Below are 21210 nucleotides of genomic sequence, written 5' to 3'. Positions count from 1 at the left end.
CAACCATCTCCTCTGGCTTTGGGCAGAATACTGTGCAACTACAAACTTGCCAAAATTACAAGGTCAAATCTCTTACAGTGCCATCAAACTTCAAAGGCATCTGAGAACAGGTTACATGCAAGGAATTGAAGCATTTGAGTACTGCAAACTCCCAGGGAAAGCAAAAAGTCCAAAGCTGAGTCAGATACAGTAAACCGTTTCCTCTTGTGCACTGATTTACAGTAGGAACACAACTGTGTGAGAGATCTTTGAACAGGAAAAGCCACACACTGTGCTGGCATCCTCTGCCGCTGTAATTTTAGAGTCGCTCCAGTGTATTGCATGGTCAATAGAGCTGTACAGGTTTCACGGCAGAATAAAGCAAAATTGCTCCAGCAGCAGGACAGGCAACATGCTCTAGGAATGAAAAGTGAGGGAAAGGTGGCCCCTCTCCTGCCGTGCAGTGTGTGTGCTTGCAAAAGGCATCTGTGGATCCTGTTACAAAGTTCTGTAGCAATGGGAACCAGATGTTTGGAAGTTCAAAGGAGGGAAGACCAGTCACGAGCTCGTGTTCGTCAATCTTCAGAGGGGGAAAAATGTTGGCAGGTCCTTGAGACAAGCCAGCTGTTGACCTACTGCTTCAATTCCACCCCCCAGTACCAGCCAGTGAATTAGGTCCTGGACTGGGGGTTCTCTACTGGAGCTACTTCAGCTATTACTTCTTGTCCTCAGGAACAAATGCCTGTGCAAGTTCACATCTTTGAAGTGATCATTTATTGCGTAACTGAATCAATTAGTACTACTTGCCTTTGGTGGCAAAAACGAGGCCCAAGTATTGCCATGGCTCACAGTTCCTCAACACCAGGCATCCCCAAACTCGGCCCTCCGGCTGTTTTGGGACTCCAATGCCCATCATCCATGACCTCTGGTCCTGTTAGCTAGGGATGATGGGCATTGGAGTCCCAAAACAGGTGGAGGGCCGAGTTTGGGGGTGCCTGCTCCACACCTAGCACTGTGCTGCACATATACTGTTGTAGTAGATATCAAAGCGCTGATATTTGGAATTCACAATCGATTTTTGCAGGTGTTGGTTAAGTCGGTTAACAAGCCTCATAATGTGAGGGGTAGGTATGGGTGACCGAAAGGCAAAGCACGAGGTCTCTACTCGGTGACTCCACTCGGAGTGCAGCTTCATTAAACCAGAAGGCAGATGACCACTTCTCTGTACAAGGGCATAGTACTAACGATGTTGGTAAACCTGTGGCTTGGCTGTACCACTTAAGGTTGTTGCTCACTTGACTGAATTGCTCCACATAAAACCCATATCGCTTATACATTTAGTTTTCCAAGTTTGGGGGTGAGACAAAGGTTTAACAGAGGACCACTTGGTCCCAAATCTGATGCCCAAAGTGGTACAGTCCAGACACTGGGGTACCACTCCAGTGAGAACAAAGCTGAAATAGGAGACTTTTCATTTGCCAACAAGGTCTGTATAGTAAAAGCTATGGTTTTCCCAGTAGTAATGTATGGAAGTGAGAGCTGGACCATAAAGAAGGCTGATCACCAAAGAATTGATGCTTTTGAATTATGGTGCTGGAGGAGACTCTTGAGAGTCCCATGGACTGCAAGAAGATCAAACCTATCCATTCTGAAGGAAATCAGCCCTGAGTGCTCACTGGAAGGAAAGATCGTGAAGCTGAGGCTCCAATACTTGGGCCACCTCATGAGAAGAGAAGACTCCCTGGAAAAGACCCTGATGTTGGGTAAGACTGAGGGCACAAGGAGAAGGGGACAACAGAGGACGAGATGGTTGGATGGTGTTCTCGAAGCTACCAGCATGGGTTTGACCAAACTGTGGGAGGCAGTGGAAGACAGGAGTGCCTGGTGAGCTCTGGTCCATGGGGTCACAAAGAGTTGGACACGACTAAATGACTAAACAACAACAACAATCATCATATGCCAGCATCGTTTGCCAGCGCAGAGGGGAGCTGAACAGCAGCATTTTCCCCCACCCCCACCCCAAGTCTTTGCTCCACCAGAGTCCTCCATCCAATAATCTTAAAACAAGCAAGCTTTATTCCTCTTCTTTCTTTATTCTGCCTAACCTTCACGGTCTCATGACAAGCCCAGCCAGGAACTCTGCCTGTCCTTGTTATATCTTAAGGCTTTATTTACATATTTTGAAGCTTGTGAGGCAACTGCCCCAAACCATCCTCCCCCATTCATAAAGTGTTGGCAATGTGTTTGTAGGTTTCTAGGTAGGACCACACTTCTCTCTATCAGGGCAGCGTGGGAGATACCCACAAAAAATCCTGAGCAAGAAGGGGCATGCTGTGATGTTAAGCCCTTTTAGGGTTGTGGTGCAGGCATTTCCTGTAGAATAGATAAAAACGGTCAAGGAGACTTGTCCCAGTAACGTGATTGTGAGATGTACAAAGAGGGAGGTTAACCTTCTGAAATCCCTCTCCAGGCAGCTTATCAATTTGTGTTTAAAGCTTTTAAGTCTCCCGTTATTTTTGTGTGTGCGTGTTATAATTTGATGATGAATGCTTGCAGTATGTTATCTTGTACAGCTTAATTATTGAAAGGGTAATAGCAACTGAGTGAAAGGCTAGGCATGGACTCTTCCCTTTGAGCTTCTTGCAGAAGAAGCCCATGCAAAAACGCTTTTTACAGATGTGGTTTCTAAATGGAAATCAAGCCTCTTTTACCAGTGGCATCTGGAAAGCAGATTGAACGTTACGACGCATCTTAACAAAATAAAGGAGAAATAACAACTTTCTGGCCCTAACATTCAGCAACAACAACAACAAAAAAAGATTTTGTTGTCATTGGTATATTGTGCTTATTTTTGGTCATTTCAGATAAGCGGTGGAAGCTAGAGAACTAAATTCAGCTGACAGCTCTCATGGGTTATAACTGCACATATCGAAAGGTAAAGATGAACAGTTCTTTTACTTTTAAAGAATCTAATGGATGGGAAAATAACTGAACCTCAAGAACTTTCGGAAGTGAAAGCTGGACCATAAAGAAGGCTGATCGCCGAAGAATTGATGCTTTTGAATTATGGTGCTGGAGGAGACTCTTGAGAGTCCCATGGACTGCAAGAAGATCAAACCGATCCATTCTGAAGGAAATCAGCCCTGAGTGCTCACTGGAAGGACAGATCCTGAAGCTGAAGCTCCAATACTTTGGCCACCTCATGAGAAGAGAAGACTCCCTGGAAAAGACCCTGATGTTGGGAAAGATGGAGGGCACAAGGAGAAGGGGATGACAGAGGAAGAGATGGGTGGACAGTGTTCTCGAAGCTACCAGCATGAGTTTGACCAAACTGCGGGAGGCAGTGGAAGACAGGAGTGCCTGGCGTGCTCTGGTCCATGGGGTCACGAAGAGACGGACACGACTAAACGACTAAACAACAACAACAAGAAGAACTTTCAGGTGCGAAGGCCCTGCACTGTAGCTCACAGGCTATCTGCCCCTAACAGTGAACTCAGGTGGGGACTGCCAACAGAAATGGAGTCCATGTTGGGCCACAGGGAAACAGGAAGGAGGAATCGGCACTTTCAAGGAAATGCAAAAGCACAAAGAAATATATTTTCAAAGTCTAAAGTGGCGAAACCAAAACCATCCAGCTTGCCAACATGGTCTGGACCACATGGCCAGCAAGCCATGGAAAGTTGAGTATCAGCTCAAAAATAAAAACGGAAATGGAAGAAGGATCCTGCAAGGCAGGGCTAGCTGGCTGGCAACTCTTGTCAGGGGAAAGGACACACTGTAGAGCATGATCTATCTTCCTGCCTCCCCCCACAAAAAAAAAAAAAATTAACCCACAAAAATCATGATGGTGAGGAGCATAGAGTAGCAGTGGAGGTTAACAATATCCACTCTGCTTGGGTATTATTCTTCCATATATTCAAAGAAGGCATGGAGAACAGCAGCCCAACACCAACATCCTATCACTGCTGGTGCCAACTCTTCCTGTATTGACCAAGAAGGTCTGATGGGGGATGAACTTGTGCATTTGGCTAAATTCTCCTCGTAATCAGAAACGCCCTCGCAATCGCATCTCCCAACAGCAGGATGGATCGTCCAGTCAAACGTCCAAAGAATTCCTATTCAGACCTCTGGCACAGAACGCGCCAGGCCTGAGGCTGCAGCTGACAGGGACATTGGGAGTGGGACTGGTGTGTGTGTGTGTGTGTGTGTGTGTGTGTGTGTGTGTAGCTCTGCTTATCCCTCCATATGGACACAAAGGGCTAGCGTGTCTTCAGAAAACAGTGTGGCCAGTAGTTCTACTAATTATGAATTGAGAAGATCGTTCACAAAGGAGTACTCGTTTGGGTGAGCATCCTTGACATGACCCCACAGCCCTTACAGCAGGCACCCCCAAACTCGGCCCTTCAGATGTGTTGGGACTACAGCTCCCATCATCTAGCTAGGGATGATGGGAGTTGTAGTCCCAAAACATCTGGAGTTTGGGGTGCCTGTCTTACAGCATGGGAATGGTTTCCCCTACGCTTCCTTCCCTAAGGAATCCTTTTGTTCTGCATGGATTTGTCTCTCATCATCAATAAAGCTTGTGGACCACAGAGTCATACGTTCTTATGATCAAAACAGCTGCAGCAGTCAGTTAATTATATAGGTATATTTGCAGGATCCTTACCGGTCCAATCACACCCCAGCACCTCCAATCGCATCCCGATCCCTGCGGGAGACCACCTTTCTGGGTGAACCCTGATGTACTGTGCAGGAACAGGATCAAACCTTCGAACCTCTGGAGTATCATAGTGCATGTTTCCTTCAAAGATCTTGGAGAGAGAAACAAAAGGTTAAGCAAGAGCCTCCTTGGCCGCTAGCCACACAAAACAAATCGCCGGTGCACTGAAAGGAGCCGCTGCATTCTGGGACAGCGGCCGCTCATTTGAACTTTTACGTTTTATTGAGCAACAGCGATGTCTGCTGTAATAAATCAGGAGAACCTGCAGAACGCATGCGGTTACAAAACAATTTCTGAAAAGAGAAAATGTGAGAATGCTTTAAAAACAACCAGTTAACAGTTCCAACTCTATTTGCTTTATTGTTTAAAAAACACACAAAACCCCTTCTCTGTTAGCTTTAACATTGTACAAAAGCTCTCCATCAAACATAGGCATTTTTAGACCAAAAACAAACAGCCATGGAGTCTGCGTTATTTACATATCCAGGCTTGGAGCATTGTCAGGTTGATCTGAGGACAGGAGATGGCATGAGAGCAGATTTTTTTTTTTAAAGCATCTAAATCATGACCATAAAGAAGAAACAGTACAGTTATTTACTATTGCCTCTGAGGTCAAAAAGCAGAGGTTGCAAGCTCTACCAAGGTTGTCTAGAATGATCAAGAACATTTCCTAAGCGTGTAGGTAAAGGGATGAACAATGGAGCCAAGCTGTCTAGGGAAGCGGTACCATCTTCTTGCCTGGGATTTTTAAAGCTGAACACTGCTGCTGCAGGGGACAAGGTGAACGACAAACATTTCCTTGAACTGTATCAACCTGTGAAGCTGCTATGCAGGCTATGTTAATCTGATTACAGTTCAGTAAGGTATGCTCAGTGGAGAGATGGCCTACAGCTTGGGATTTCAGAACCACGCTGAAAAGGGAGCACAAACTGAGTTGGGCACACTTTTTGACTCTTGATTCTGTTCAAGGTGTGCAAGGACCCATGTAACAAACAAAAGAGACCACAGTGACTTAGCTGTGAGAAGAGAGTCATGTGTAAAACACAACAGACACAGCACCATTTTATAATAATAATTTATTATTTCTACCCCGCCAATCTGGCTGGGCTTCCCCAGCCACTCTGGGCGGCTTCCAAAACAAATAATATTAAAATACTGTAATACATCAAACATTAAAAGCTTCCCTAAACAGGGCTGCCTTCAGATGTCTTCTAAAAGTCTGGTAGTTGTTGTTCTCTTTGACATCTGGTGGGAGGGCGTTCCACAGGGAGTGCGCCACTACCGAGAAGGCCCTCTGCCTGGTTCCCTGTAACCTCAATTCTCGGAGTGAGGGAACCGCCAGAAGGCCCTCGGCGCTGGACCTCAGTGTCTGGGTAGAACGATGGGCGTGGAGACGCTCCTTCAGGTATACTGGACCGAGGCCGTTTAGGGCTTTAAAGGTCAGCACCAACACTTTGAATTTTATGATATTTGTAGTTAATGGCTGTACAAAAGAAAAATGGAGAGAACCCCCCAGTGTGGTGCCCAAAGTGAAAGACCCCAAAAGGTTATATTAAAACAACTTTGATCTGGAAGGCATGCATTTGAGAGACAGCCTAGACTGTCAAACTACATCGGTGTAACTTTGAATAAGGATTAAGCAGTGTCTCTCCTCCTCCTCCTTCCTCCCTCTCATCCCAACCCTACCAGAGGTTGTGGCCAACTTAGTTTTATACAAGAGAAACATACGCCGTTGCCAACTATGCAGTCCATCTGACAAAACCACACAGCATGCTTTGGCACGAAACATGCGTCCTCCTAGCCAGATCCTGATCCCAGATACACTGACTCAAATCTGGTATAGCTCTACTGACATCTTGTGTAAATACGATTGGCTTTTGACTCTCTGTTTTTAATGGGCCTTTCCCACCACACTTCCAGAGCACTCCGTCTCCCTTTGAAGCCATATGTACTAAGTCAATAAAGAAGCCATCAGCAACACAGCTTTGTGTTTCTGTAGGAATCAGATCTCCGGGTCCTCCGGATTAAGGTTATTACAACGGTGCAAAAGTTCAGATATTTCAAATCCTCTACAGATAAGAACATTGCTCCGGGGGACTGGGGGGTAAGGGGTGGAAATTAAGCAGAACCTCTTCAATATCCTCAAGCATTCCCTCACATGCGGTGCCTAAAACACTTCCCCATTGGACAAGGGGCTACCTAAGAAAGAGCACAGCATGATGACACGGTCAAGTGTCTTAATTTGTGTGAAGACATGGCTGCTCACCAAGAAATATTTGTCCTTCTGCACTCACCTAACAGTCCTGTTTCTTTGCAGGCTCCACATCTGCTACCAGAAATCTTGTTTTAAGGAAGTAACTTTTCTCCCTTTACCTCAACATCATCACGGAAAACAGATGAAGCCAAGGGATGCAAGAATACTTCAGATTTCGAAGGTTCCCCATAATAAAGAGGAAACAGTAAATCTGGATGATTTACAAGTATGGGTAAAATTACTGGACTATCCTAGCAGATAAGCAGTTGGCTCCTTATCTCTCTCGCCCTGACCTAGCCATTGTGATCCACGCGACGGTCACCTCCAGGCTTGACTATTGTAACTCGCTCTACGTGGGGCTGCCCTTGAGACTGACCCAGAAACTCCAGCGGGTGCAGAATGCCGCAGCGAGGCTCCTTATGGGGTCTTCGCTGCGAGATCATATTCATCCAGTACTATACCAGCTGCACTGGCTCCCGGTGGAGTACAGGATCAGGTTTAAGGTGCTGGTTTTAACCTTTAAAGCCCTATACGGCCTAGGACCCTCGTACCAACGGGACCGCCTCTCCTGGTATGTCCCACAGAGAAATTTACGATCTGCAAATAAAAACATCCTGAAGATCCCAGGCCACAGAGAGGTTAGGCTGGCCTCAACGAGAGCCAGGGCTGCGGCTCCAACCTGGTGGAACGCTCTGTCACAAGAGACAAGGGCCCTGCGGGACCTGACATCTTTCCGCAGGGCCTGCAAGACAGAGCTGTTCCACCAGGCCTTTGGTCAGGGCGCAGCCTGACCCCCTCCTCTGGCAATCTGCACAGAATTTTGCTTAATGGTTGCCATCAATTTGATTTTAATTTGATTTTAATTAATTTTATAATGAATGTTTTTAGAATGTTGGATTATTTTAATTGTTGTTAGCCGCCCTGAGCCCAGCTTCGGCTGGGGAGGGCGGGATATAAATAAAATTTATTATTATTATTATTATTACTGAACATATTCTGCATACATCCTCAATCAGTATGTACCATACATACTGTGCCCTCATTACGAGACATGAAGCTACAGGGAACCAGGCAGAGGGCCTTCTTGGTAGTGCCCCCCGCCCTGTGGAATGCCCTCCCACCAGATGTCAAGGAAATAAACAACTATCTGACTTTTAGAAGACATCTGAAGGCAGCCCTGTTTAGGGAAGTTTTTAAATGTTTGATGTTTTATCGCTCTATTATTATTATTAGTAGTAGTAGTAGTAGTAGTAGTATTCTGTTGGGAGCTGCCCAGAGTGGCTGGAGAGGGCCAGTCAGTGGGCGGGGTATAAATAATAATAATAGTAATAATAATAATAATCCTCTCACTAGGATGTGTCCAACCAACGGTAAACTTCACGAAGAAGAAGAAGAAGAAGAAGAAGAGGAGGAGGAGGAGGAGTTTGGATTTGATATCCCTCTTTATCACTACCCGAAGGAGTCTCAAAGCGGCTAACATTCTCCTTTCCCTTCCTCCCCCACAACAAACACTCTGTGAGGTGAGAGGGGCTGAGAGACTTCAGAGAAGTGTGACTGCCCAAGGTCACCCAGCAGCTGCATGTGGAGGAGCGGGGAATCAAACCCGGTTCCCCAGATTACGAGACTACCACTCTTAACCAATACACCACAAGAAACAAAAACAAGGAGGGCACGAAACAGCTACAAAACGGGCATGCAACCTTTTTGTACCCCTTGCGGCATTTCCCCTGAAAGGTCCTACCTTAGGCTGCATCGTTTTGGAGTCCTGTATAAACTCCCAATCCTTCCCGTTCATGCTGTAGCTGACTTTGAACTTCTTCACAAAGGCTCGAGCCTCTGCCACGTTGATGCTGTCGCCACCTCGGGCCCCTTGGATAATCACGCCTTTCACATTCTTGGGGACTCCCAGGTCGACCTGCAGCCACTCCTCCCCGGGCTGCGCTTGAGGGATGCGAGGGAACCACCCCGAGCGGCTGCTGACCAGGCGTGCTGCGCTGGGGACCCAGTGATATTCTCTGGTAGAGGAGGCTGAGATCTGGGAGTCCGGGATGAGCCCAGAGAGCATCCCCAGCATGTTGGAACAGGGTGAATCTGTGTCCAAAGAAACAGGGAAGGGGGCAGAATGAAGCAACACACGCAAAAAAGCAAGTTTGTGATATAAGCACAGGAGGAGAAACATCCCACCGCGACTAACTGCTAGGTACCGAAATGTCAAAACACTTAAGCCTGCTATGCTTTGCTTTATAACAGCCATCACAGCCCGCAGGAGCCCTTCAACAGATCCTCAGGACACCCCTGCTATTACAATCTTCATCCAAATTGCTCTCGCTTGCTAGCCGGCCTTGCCTTCCCAGCCCCCAACCTCCCAAAGTCAGTAGAGGGGGAAAAGAAATCGCATCCACTAACAGCATCCTGGCTGCTGCTCCAGTCCTCTTAAAAAAATAAATATCAGTTAAGGCCATTCAAACGAGAGATAAACTGCAACTGGAGACAGTAATATTAAACAGTTCGGCTGACGGCCTGGCTCATAAGGCCTTTTTTTTTTTTTTTTTACGTGGCAATAAAATATCACTGGAACCACAACCCCTAATGTAGGGGAGAAGCAGTCCTGAAAACACTCCACTGCGTCTACAATCTGAGTTACGGTTCATGGCCCAGAAGTTTCCATACATGAAGGTAACATGGGCATTGAGCTAAGAAGAGATGCTTGGGCAAGCTTTGCATGTCAGAACGTTTAGGAGTCCCGTCACCATCAAATAATGAATTAGATTTTAAGTCGGACAAGGCATCATCACAAATCACCAACAGACAGAATGGGAAGTTGGGTCCTTTCCCTGTGACTTGTCCCTTTTTCGTTACAAGTCTCCCTCCCTCTGAGGTGCTGCCTGGACAACCAACCAAATGACTCAATGGAACAAAAAGTTATCTAAATAACTTCCATAATCCCCTCTTCTTAATGGCCACAGTTTAAACATTCCAGTTTCAACTAAGAGGCGTCAAGCACTGAGAAACTGAACATCCACAAAGGCATTTAGAATATTCCCTTTCACTCCTTTCAGGAGATCTTTTGGCAGACATGTTCTCTTCCATTTCATCATCCAGCACTGCCCTGTTTTAGAAAATACTTTTGTATTTAGAAAATACTTTTGTATTTTGCACTGTTTAATGGTATTTCATTTTTTGGTTGTCGTTGCATATTTTGCCGTGAACCGCCTCAATGTTTTTATATATGGGAGAGATCTATATATTTTAGATTTGCAGGGTCCATTAGCAGAGCCATCCCAGCTGCTGACTGAAGAAGGTGGACTTCCGTAAGTGACATCGCGTAATCTGGGTAGCAGGGGAGAATAAGTCTCTGGGCTGTTGAGATGTGGAGAATCCTGCTTTAGCGCAGGACTGGCAACATCATGAACTGCCGTTGTGGTGATCAGGAATGTGGTGGAGGCCAAGTGCTTTAAGCATGATAAAGCATGATAAAGCCCTGGCATGATACCAAACCAAGCCTCTCTAGCCACCCCATTACTCTCACTGCTGCCTATTCAAGAAAAGAACAGAACAGCTATGCAAGGGCAAACAAAGCAACAAGCGTCACTTCTGTTTTGAGGCATGTTCTGAACCTGGCACTTTCCGGCTCATACCCAACGAAATCATCCTATTAGCATGAGAACGGCTGCTTGCACAACTTCCCCTCCTTGTGTCTCCCTCTCCCCACCTGCTCCAGAGATTTGATGGAGTCCTCAGAACAGATTTCAGGGTGCACAGGGAGAGCGAGGGCAAATTCCATTAAGCAAACACCCCATAGTCAGGATCGTCCACCATCTTCCCTTCTGGGAGTGGGGGGAGCTGCCCTCCAGAAGAAAGATCTTTGTGGACTACATACAGTTTGTGAACTATGGCCTCAGGCTAGTTGCTGCTTGGTTAGCTCCCAAGTTTTTAATTCTACAGAATAAGGTAGCTGAGGCATGTCCAACAGGTAGATCACTGGATGTCAGTGGTAGATCACTGGCTCCCCCCACAGAAGGTGAACAACTTTTGCTCCTCTAAAAAAAGCTCAATATTATTGTCCTGCACCCCCCCCCAATGGGCCTTCCTCCTTCCTAAAGAAAGCTGTACAACCTTGACCTGACCCCCCAAAAAACAGGGCAAAAAAGCTCAACAACTTAGACCTGACCCCCCCCCAGGGGGTAGATCACTGCCAGTTTTTAACTCTGTGAGTAGATCGCAGTATCTTGGCAGTTGGCCACCCCTGAGCTAGTTGAATTATTCCCACAGCATTCCAGGTGTCTTTGCACAGGAGGCTGTTGTGACAGTGGTTGCAGGTGGTCAAATTCTACATTTAGGTAATCCACAGCTGGTGATCTCTCTTCTGTCACACGCAGCAGTCTTGTTCCCCAGATCAGTCTATTTCTGGTCTGTGTCGATTGTGCACATGCTTATTAACAATTTCATTCCATCCCAGTTCTGTTGTTGTTGTTGTTCTAATCCATGCAAACAACTGTGTTTAAAATGCAATTTTTGGGTAATTATTTTTTTATTGCATTACAATGCGCAAACCAGACTAATTTTATCTCAGGGTATGCATATTTAAAGGAATTTTATCCCAAAGCATGCATTTGTTTATGGATTTTGGTACATGTTTTGAACCAAAAACTATATCACAGAATTTGAAGAAGTGCAAAATCTAAAGAATAATTATGTTTTGATCCACACATTATAGTCTTGGGAGGTGTGACTTAAGTCAGAACAACTAAAAATGCGGACCAAGTGAGATTTTCCTCCATCCCTGTAATCAGGAAAGGACAACTAAAAAACGCAAACCTGTGATCCGACAGCCATACAGTTCCAAACGAAGTGCAATTCCGCTGTGCCAAACCTGGGGCCGGATCCTGACAAACCGAGTCAGCACTGGAGCATGGATCTTGTTCAGAACCACTTCCGAGGCATCGGTGTTAGCCTGGAATACCTGGAAAGGAGAGAGCGCAAATATAGCGTTATCCTTTCCTATTCATCAGAACAAGAAAGCCTGGAATGCGAAAGGAGAAAAATGAGAAATGAAGATAACTGGCTGAATGGTTGCACAAAATGTCAGCGAGGATAACTGGCTAGGGCGAAGGTTGTCAAAGTTTCAATTAGCCTCTATTTCTTTGCCTCTAACAACAACATAACATGCACATTCGGTGTTTGCCAATGGTTATGTTTAACTCCTGTCTTGTCTTGAATTAAAGAACCTTTTAATGAGGGTGAAAAAGGAGAGCGCAAAATATGGTTTGCAGCTCAACATCAAAAAAACCAAGATCATGGCCACTGATCCCATCACCTCCTGGCAAACAGAAGGGGAAGAAATGGAGATTTTACTTTCTTGGGCTCCATGATCACTGCAGATGGTGACAGCAGCCACAAAATTAAAAGACGCCTGTTTCTTGGGAGAAAAGCAATGACAAACCTAGACAGCATCTTAAAAAGCAGAGACATCACCTTGCCAACAAAGGTCCGTATAGTTAAAGCTATGGTATTCCCAGTAGTGAAGTGTGGAAGTGAGAGCTGGACCATAAAGAAGGCTGATTGCCGAAGAATTGATGCTTTTGAATTCTGGTGCTGGAGGAGACTCTTGAGAGTCCCATGGACTGCAAGAAGATCCAACCTATCCATTCTGAAGGAAATCAGCCCTGAGTGCCCACTGGAAGGAAAGATCCTGAAGCTGAGGCTCCAATACTTTGGCCACCTCATGAGAAGAGAAGACTCCCTGGAAAAGACCCTGATGTTGGGAAAGATGGAGGGCACAAAAAGAAGGGGACGACAGAGGACGAGATGGTTGGACAGCGTTCTCGAAGCTACAAACATGAGTTTGACCAAACTGCGGGAGGCAGTGGAAGACAGGAGTGCCTGGTGTGCTCTGGTCCATGGGGTCACGAAGAGTCGGACACGACTAAACAACAACAACAAATGTTTAACTCCATGGCATGAACATCTTCGCCTAATCCTATATTCTAACTTTTAAAGGAAAAAAGAATAGCCCAAGATTATTTTTTTCATGTCAGTTGGTACCTCCGTTCTATCCTATTCTGTTATGACAACAGCTTAAATGCAAACCCAGACAAACCAATTAAATAAAAAAGAGCTTCTGATTTCAGATGGACAAGCCTGAAACACTTTGGCGCAATTCCCAGGAGTGCAAGATGTTCAAAACACTCCTCAAATCTACAGCCCGCTTGCCTGAAATAGAGCATACAAGCAACAATTAGCGTTATCAGTTGAACTACTGACTTTACCCACTCGTTCTTCAGCTTCAATATTTACAAAGTGGGCGTAATAATCATAATAATTCTCTTTTGTAAGCATTGCCGATTCAAAACCAGCCCATTAATGGATGCTGCCATTGGAACGCATTCGTTTCCTCCATGGAAGTAGCAACCTCTCCGAATAAAAGCATGTCAGTCACTTCCCTTCAATGCAAATGCGCACACGTACAAACACCAGAAATAAAATAAAAACTTTTTTTTAAACAAGACCTTTATTTGGTACAAGGCATGTTGCAGTATTATTCAAACAAACGGCTGTCTTACCAGATGGTCTTAATCGATAATTACCATATGGACCATTCCACCACCACCACCACCACCCCTTCTGCTATTTTAATAGCCTGTGTAAGTGTCAGCAAATTTTCTTTGGGGGCTTCACTTTCTAGGTGGGGAGGAAAAAGACAAAAGAGATGTTCTAAAAAGAAAACTGCTACGACCATCCTGGGACACACACTCCTTGCGTGCCAGAATCTGAGGGGTCCTCATGGCTGTACTCTCATCTGTTTCGGACCAGAGAATCCAAGTTTTTTCCTTTTGTGAGTTTTCGGTAGGTGTGCAAATCTCCACTGCCTTTGCTTGTGGCTTCGATGCTGGATTAAGCAGAATTGAATCAGACTAGCACTGAAAAGCTAAATCACTTAATCTTTAGAGTCCAGGGATTCAAGAAAAGGCTCTTTTTTTGAAGATCCAACGGCATTTTCCTAATATTCCAGGGGAACCAGCATTAAAGGGATAATGCAGATGTTTCCTGGGTTTGTAACAATCAACTTTAATCATCTTGGGGCAGAAATAGTTTGCCAGAGTCCATGTATCACAACTGCAGTGTCCTCTATGTGAACTTGCTCTCTGCAGGAACGCAAGGGGCAGTCGTTCCCACAGCATCAAGCGTGGGAAGAGAAGCCCAGATGCAAACCACGAAAGATCGCAACATGGAGATGGAGTCCTGGTGGGTCTTTCAGCAAAAGGCCATCAGTGGGCCCTCCTAGTCCCAAGACGATCCTTTATCCTTTTTAAAAAATTTTTTAATGTATTTTTATTTTTTACTTTTCAAGTTTATACATTTTTGACATTTCAAAACTTGACTTCCTTCCCGCTCTTTCTGCAGTTCCTTAAATTCCTTTTTAGTATCTTCTACATATCCAAATTAACTTAATTTGCTCATTCATTCATCTTCTTTACAACTGCAGGTTATTACAATAATCCTGCTACTGTTTTAATCTGTTTATAATTTATCTGTAAATATTCAATAAACAATTTCCATTCATATATATATATATATATATATATATATATAATCTTAATTTCTTATTCTTTTGGTAAGTTTCGCCATTTCTACATATTCCGTAAGTTTTTATATCCATTTTTCCTTTGCTGGGACTTCTGCTTCTTTGCATTTTGGGGCAAGTAACATTCTAGCTGCTACAGTAGCATACATGAATAAGTTTCTATACATTTTAGGTAGTTCTGTCCCTATAATTCCCAAAAGAAAAGTTTCTGGGTTGTTGTTTTGTACAAACGTTATTTTAAACATCCTTTTCATTTCATTATATGTCATTTCCCAGTCCCAAACTGCTCCTGGGTATTACTTTATCTCTGCACAACCATGAGGAGCCTCAAAAAAGCCTTACATTAAGGGGAGTTTACAAAGCACCCTTCTCTGTAAGGGTTCCTGGGACTTATTTATGAGACCCACCTCTATAGATCTCACCAAGTAAATGGCTGTTAATGTGCAAGGAAGACAGTGGCGAGGACTGACAATGTGCCTCTTATTCAATTGTTTCTCAATTTGATCCTTTCACACGGTTTTGCATGTTTTGTGGTATTTTATGCATTGTGACTTGCCATTAAAGGTAAAGGGTAAAGGGACCCCTGACCATTAGGTCCAGTCGTGGCCGACTCTGGGGTTACGGCACCCATCTCACTTTATTGGCCAAGGGAGCTGGCGTACAGCTTCCGGGTCATGTGTCCAGCATGACTAAGCTGCTTCTGGCAAACCAGAGCAGCGCACGGAAACGCCGTTTACCTTCCCGCCAGAGCGGTACCTATTTATCTACTTGCACTTTGACGTGCTTTCGAACTGCTAGGTTGGCAGGAGCAGGGACCGAGCAACGGGAGCTCACCCCGTCGCAGGGATTCGAACCGCCAACCTTCTGATTGGCAGGCCCTAGGCTCTGTGGTTTAACCCACAGTGCCACCCGCATCCCTTGTAAACTTGCCATTACAGTTTAGTAATTCTTCATTGCAATTGTTAAGCGTAAGCTGTTTAAATATCATTGTGAGATATTTAATTTTTCTGTTCACTATTATATTGTAACAGATTTTTGAATACGTCTTTATTTGATACGTTTATTTTAAAGTTAGGCTTTTATTATGACTTTTTTGTATTGGATCAGATTGTTAATAGGTGTGTGATCATTGCTGTCTATTTTGTTCTATTTTTTTCAGCTTGTAAAAAGACTTGTGTATAGTAATATGGAAAGGCGGTACACAAATGAAAAGTGAAATGAAATATAAATGCTCGACTTTGACCACTGCCGAGAATGGCCACCCACAAAAACTATTATAATTGGAGACATCTGAAACTTTAAAATACTTAAAAGCCTATAGAGACAACTCAGCAGTGCATCTCTCTCGGGATTCTGGCACGCCAGCAAATGGAGATTGTGCTAGGAGGAGCTGAATAAACGCCTTGCTAAATCCATGAGGCCCCTTTTCGTCAGCAACAACTGTGCCACAGTCACAACAAGTGTGTGCGATGGTGGATTCCAGTCTTCAGGACAGCAAAGTCGAGCGAGATGTATATCAAGGAAGACTTCGCCTGCAAAAATCTGTGCTGGTAATTGGGATCTGGAGTAGGTTTAGAGTTGAACAGAAATGCTAATCCAGAGAATACGGATCACGCTGGTACCGTTTAGAAACACAGCGTGGTTGATGTGTTTTTAATATCCTACTTTTATCCCAGCAGACCCCTCCTTTCTCCTCTCCCTTCGCCTGCTCAGCAGTCGCAGAATACCCTTCCTTCAGCAGGAGGCCTGGAAACATCAGCGTCTGCTGTGAGTGGCCTTCATGTGTGCCAATATCCAAGATTCTGTGTGCCAGGATATATTTCGCCACTGAAGCCGAAGCCTGTAGCTTTGTGTCAACCCACAAAGCTGATCTGCAGCATGTCATCTAAGAACCTAAGACAAGAGGGACCCCATCTGGCTCCCCACGCCTGCCCTGATTTCAATTTCCCTCCTAATCCTACTTCTGCTGCTTTCACAACTTCTGCCGCAAAACCTTCCTTCTCCAAACACGTATCTAGGTGTCTCTGAAATTTATTTATCTTTCCCCCCTTTCAGCCACCTTCTTCCCTGATTTGTTCCATATGGTGATTACTTCTAATTCTGTCTTGTTTCTTCAGTCTGCACACCAATTTTATTTTATTTTTCAAGCCTCCTTTGCAGTGTGAAAGTTATGGGGGGCAATGCTTTGTCTGAAGCGGTGGGTTGCTGCCAATAACTTTAGCAACTCTCACTTCCTCGTTTACACCCTTCTCTTTTTATGGCTTCACCATCTTTATCAATCCTTTCTGGAACGCTGATAAACAGCCTTTAGGTACAGCCTCTTATTTCAAAGAGGGAAGGGGAAAAAAAATAGTGTTAACAACCTTAGCTGCTGCATCACAACTTCAGGCTACATTCATTCATTAGATTCAGCCAGGTGTCTAATTCCAAACAGATGGGCAGGCCTAAAGATTTCGGAATTCCTCTTAGCCTGGCCTTACTTCCAGAAATTGCAGGATTTAGGTATGTGTAACTTGCAATGAAAATCAAACGGAGCGCTCCGAAACAGGCTGTGCCATTTCAAAGGCCAGGGAGCAACCGTTGTTATCCAGGGATTCACTCTTTCCTGTGCAATAACAGTCCCTGCTACCTGCACACAGAGTCCAAAGTGAATTACTCGTGGTATTTCTTCTGAGGGCTTTAAATGGTAACAAAATTATCTCTTAAATTCTATAAAGCTCCAGTATCTTTGTTGTTCCGCTTAACAGTGCCTTTCTCATTGCCACTGAAAGCCCCCCCCCCGACATTATCTTGATCACATCCCCTAGTGCCCTAAGTCTACTTCTTAAATTCAAGATACAGATTGCTTCAAATATCACTCTCCTTGATGTTTAGCCTCCTCGACAAAGGACACTTCCAGTCTGATGGCCTTCTTCCAACTGTTGGGTATTATGGGTTTGGAGTACCTCAAACTCCTACCTGACCTGTGTTGCACAAAAGGACTAGACCGTGTCCTTTGTCAAATTATTCTCATTCAAGTAGCCCATAAGAAACTACCTATGAGGGCAGCCAATGTAGATGCCTAGATTGCAAAATGGCAGCTCCACTATCTCCATATTTACCCTGGTACAAAAATACACATGTGAATAACATCTGCCCCTCTGACTGGTTTGAGTATGCCTTCCTGAAGGGAGAGAAATTAATTAAACAACGATGAAGCAAGCTGCTTGTAATTCGGAGTGTTTGGTATCCAGATTTGATCTTACTGCTCAGTGCACTCAGGACATCACAACTGTTTCAAGTCTCTTCAGACTTTTCCTCAAAAGCAAGGCACGTCTGAAAAACTCAACTTCTGGTTTTTCCCTGTGAAATCTTTGCACTTAAATCTACTGCTGAGAGCACACTGCGAGGCAAACCTCCTCGTTTTTCTTGGAACTAAATGCAAACAGGCAGCTTCCCAAGGCATAAAATAGCACCACAATGTATTATTAATGGAAAACATGCAACGCTCAGAGCTTCTAGAAAATAACATTTTCATTGTCATCTCACAAGCATAAAAAGTTTGAAACTGCAATTAATCCAGAATGTGGCAGCTAGGCTGGTGACTGGGAGTGGCCGCCGGGACCACATAACACCGGTCCTGAGAGATCTGCATTGGCTCCCAGTACGTTTCCGAGCACAATTCAAAGTGTTGGTGCTGACCTTTAAAGCCCTAAGCGGCCTCAGTCCTGTATACCTGAAGGAGCATCTCCACCTCCATCGTTCAGCCCAGACACTGAGATCCAGCGCTGAGGGCCTTCTGGCGGTTCCCTCACTGCGAGAAGTGAGGTTACAGGGAACTAGGCAGAGGGCCTTCTCGGTAGTGGTGCCTGCCCTGTGGAACGCCCTCCCATCAGATGTCAAGGAAATAAGCAGCTATCTTATTTTTAAAAGACATCTGAAGGCAGCCCTGTTTAGGGAAGTTTTTAATATTTAATGCTGTATTGTTTTTAACACTCGATTGGGAGCCGCCCAGAGTGGCTGGGGAAACTCAGCCAGATGGGCAGGGTATAAATAATAAATTTATTATTAGTAGTAGTAGTAGTACAGTAGTAGTAGAAGAAGAACTTCACACGCTCGTCCATGTTTCACATTTTTCATCCCAGCTATACTCTGCCATTTCAGATCCTTAGCTGTCTCAAAACTATTTTCCACGCCCAGTATACATCAATATAAGGTGGTAGGGGGCACAATAAGACTTTAGCAATGAGCCACTCTCAAGAGGCGAGTGGCCGAGTAAGAGCCATCATGAGCTGAATGCAACTCTCAAGCAATTTAAGTACTGCTTTAGTTCAAGGCAGCAGATGGAATTGAAAGAAGCCCATATTGTGGTGCAGGATCTACGGATCTTGTGCTCCATCAAGCCAAACCCAGTCTTCCCAACCACTTCCTGCGGCCTGGATCACCATGTTTCCTGCTGTCCCAGGAAACCAGCCAAAACAGGAATCTGCTTGGCAGATCCTGATCGCAGCTTATGCATGCGAGGAAACCGGAGGTATAGAGAATTGCCCTTCCAAGCCTCTTCTCTTTGGGCATATGGTGACCAAGAAAGCAGGGGGTTGAAGCCACACAACAACAAAAACCTCAGGATTGGGGAGGAGGACCAAAAGGAACATTTTCTGGATGAGGTCTATGGGGTCTGGGTTGTGAAGGTGTGTCGGTGGAGGAGCAGAGTCGTAAACGGTACATAATAAACAACTACAGTGGTACCTCGGGTTAAGTACTTAATTCGTTCCGGAGGTCCGTACTTAACCTGAAACTGTTCTTAACCTGAAGCACCACTTTAGCTAATGGGGCCTCCCGCTGTTGCCGCGCCGCCGGAGCACGATTTCTGTTCTCATCCTGAAGCAAAGTTCTTAACCTGAAGCACTATTTCTGGGTTAGCAGAGTCTGTAACCTGAAGTGTATGTAACCTGAAGCGTATGTAACCCGAGGTACCACTGTATTTCGATTTGTAGTTTTCCCAATTTGTAGCTTTTAACCCAAATGAACGGCTTTACCCACCCACCCTTTCCTTTTTTGACTGCTACTGCCCCCCCAAGACATACATACACCTGCCTTTCACCTCGTGCATATACTTAACATTTACTGCTGGTTCTCGCTATCCGGCGGGTCGACATGTATCGATAGTCAATAAAGATCTGACCTACATAATTAATTTGCTTTAAGACACCAAGGGAGTGCGCAGAATGACATGGCTGGATGAAGGGCCTTTATCCCACCCCCCGTTCCCTTCTCTCTCCCCCCCCCCCCATTCCCCTCTACTGGATTTCATGGCCAGGCTGCTCTTCCAATATTAAAATGTCCCACTGTCAGTTTGGAGCGTGTGTTTTTTCAGTTCCAGTGGGTGGGGTGGGGGGGAACCCTGCCAGCTACAGCGTCAGCAGGGAAAGCAAAGCAAAAAAACAAAACCAGGTGGGTTGAGCACACATTACATCCAAGAAGCAGTTTATGACCCCAAAGACCCTTCGCCTTATTTATTTTTCGTTCTGGTTTTCTCGTCAAGAGTTTCTGAGGCCATTAAAAGGGAGAGGGGTTGTGTTTTCTGGGAGGGGACCAGAGTTTGGGAGAAAGTTCCCCTGCATAATTTGTGCGTCCTTGGGCCTGTCTCCTTGGACCATTTGGATTAGGTTACCCACCCCCTGTGGAGACAAAAAACACTAACAGGATTAGGGGGTTCAGGACTTCAGAGGGAGAAGAATGAAGGAGGGATGTCTGTGGAGATTATCTTTCTGCTACAGAGAGACAGGGCTTTGGGTGGAGAGCAGGGAAACTTCAGGCATATGACGACTCAGAAGGAAAGAGGAGCAAGGAACTGGCCTGGCTTTCATTATATATGGGTGTAGATCTGACCGCTTAACACTTCAACATGAGTGATGCACTTACATGAGAAATGACCGTACATGATAGACCATACAAACTTCCATTCATACAGTGGTACCTCAGGTTACATACGCTTCAGGTTACAGACTCCACTAACCCAGAAATAGTACCTCGGGTTAAGAACTTTGCTTCAGGATGAGAACAGAAATCGTGCTCCGGCGGTGCGGCAGCAGCAGGAGGCCCCATTAGCTAAAGTGGTGCTTCAGGTTAAGAACAGTTTCAGGTTAAGAACGGAACTCTGGAACGAATTAAGTACTTAGCCCGAGGTACCACTGTACAGGCTTCCTGCAACTGGTCTCCGATTTTACAGGGATTCCCCTTCCACCGGTCTTTAGAACAGGCCAGGCACAGTTCGACGAGTGTCTGAATCAGCCCTTATCCACGAACAGTGTTTCCCAAACTTGGGTCTCCAGCTGTTTTTGGACTACAGCTCCCATCATCCCTAGTTGGCCGGATCAGTGGTCAGGAATTATGGGAACTGTAGTCCAAAAGCAGTTGGAGACTCAAGTTTGGGGGATCCTGCACTGGAAGCACAATCCCGCACTTGTAAGCAGTTTAAGATCACGCTCACATGACCAGTCCCCCTCTGCATAGCTGTCAACGGTTCCCTTTTTTAAAAGGGAAATTCCCTTATTCCGAATAGGATTCCTCACAAGAAAAGGGAAAAGTTGACAGCTGTGCCCCTCTGGGCACTGACAATGGTAACACCAAATATCTACCCCATTCACATCTAAAGCAAGGGGTGAGGGAGGCTCCCTGCATTCAGCTGTC

The 21210-nt window shown here is 45.2% G+C and overlaps 1 protein-coding gene across 2 annotated transcripts in view; it reads right to left on the bottom strand.

The window, feature by feature from the left end:
* The window catches only part of NRP2 (neuropilin 2), a 242194-nt gene that overhangs the window by 102318 nt on the left and 118666 nt on the right, over nt 1-21210 (bottom strand). For both annotated transcript variants that reach the window (XM_081016402.1, XM_081016401.1), the window contains exons 8-10: nt 11772-11916; nt 8695-9044; nt 4646-4790 (exon numbers count right to left, since the gene is read on the bottom strand). In XM_081016402.1, the coding sequence (XP_080872528.1) occupies nt 4646-4790; nt 8695-9044; nt 11772-11916 (640 nt within the window). The remainder of the gene's footprint in view (nt 1-4645; nt 4791-8694; nt 9045-11771; nt 11917-21210) is intronic.

Source organism: Podarcis pityusensis (genome assembly GCF_964106645.2).
Source record: "Podarcis pityusensis genome assembly, chromosome: 1".
Classification (NCBI taxonomy): domain Eukaryota; kingdom Metazoa; phylum Chordata; class Lepidosauria; order Squamata; family Lacertidae; genus Podarcis; species Podarcis pityusensis.
Note: the sequence above shows the minus strand (reverse complement) of the source record. Positions and strands in the feature narration are given on the sequence as shown.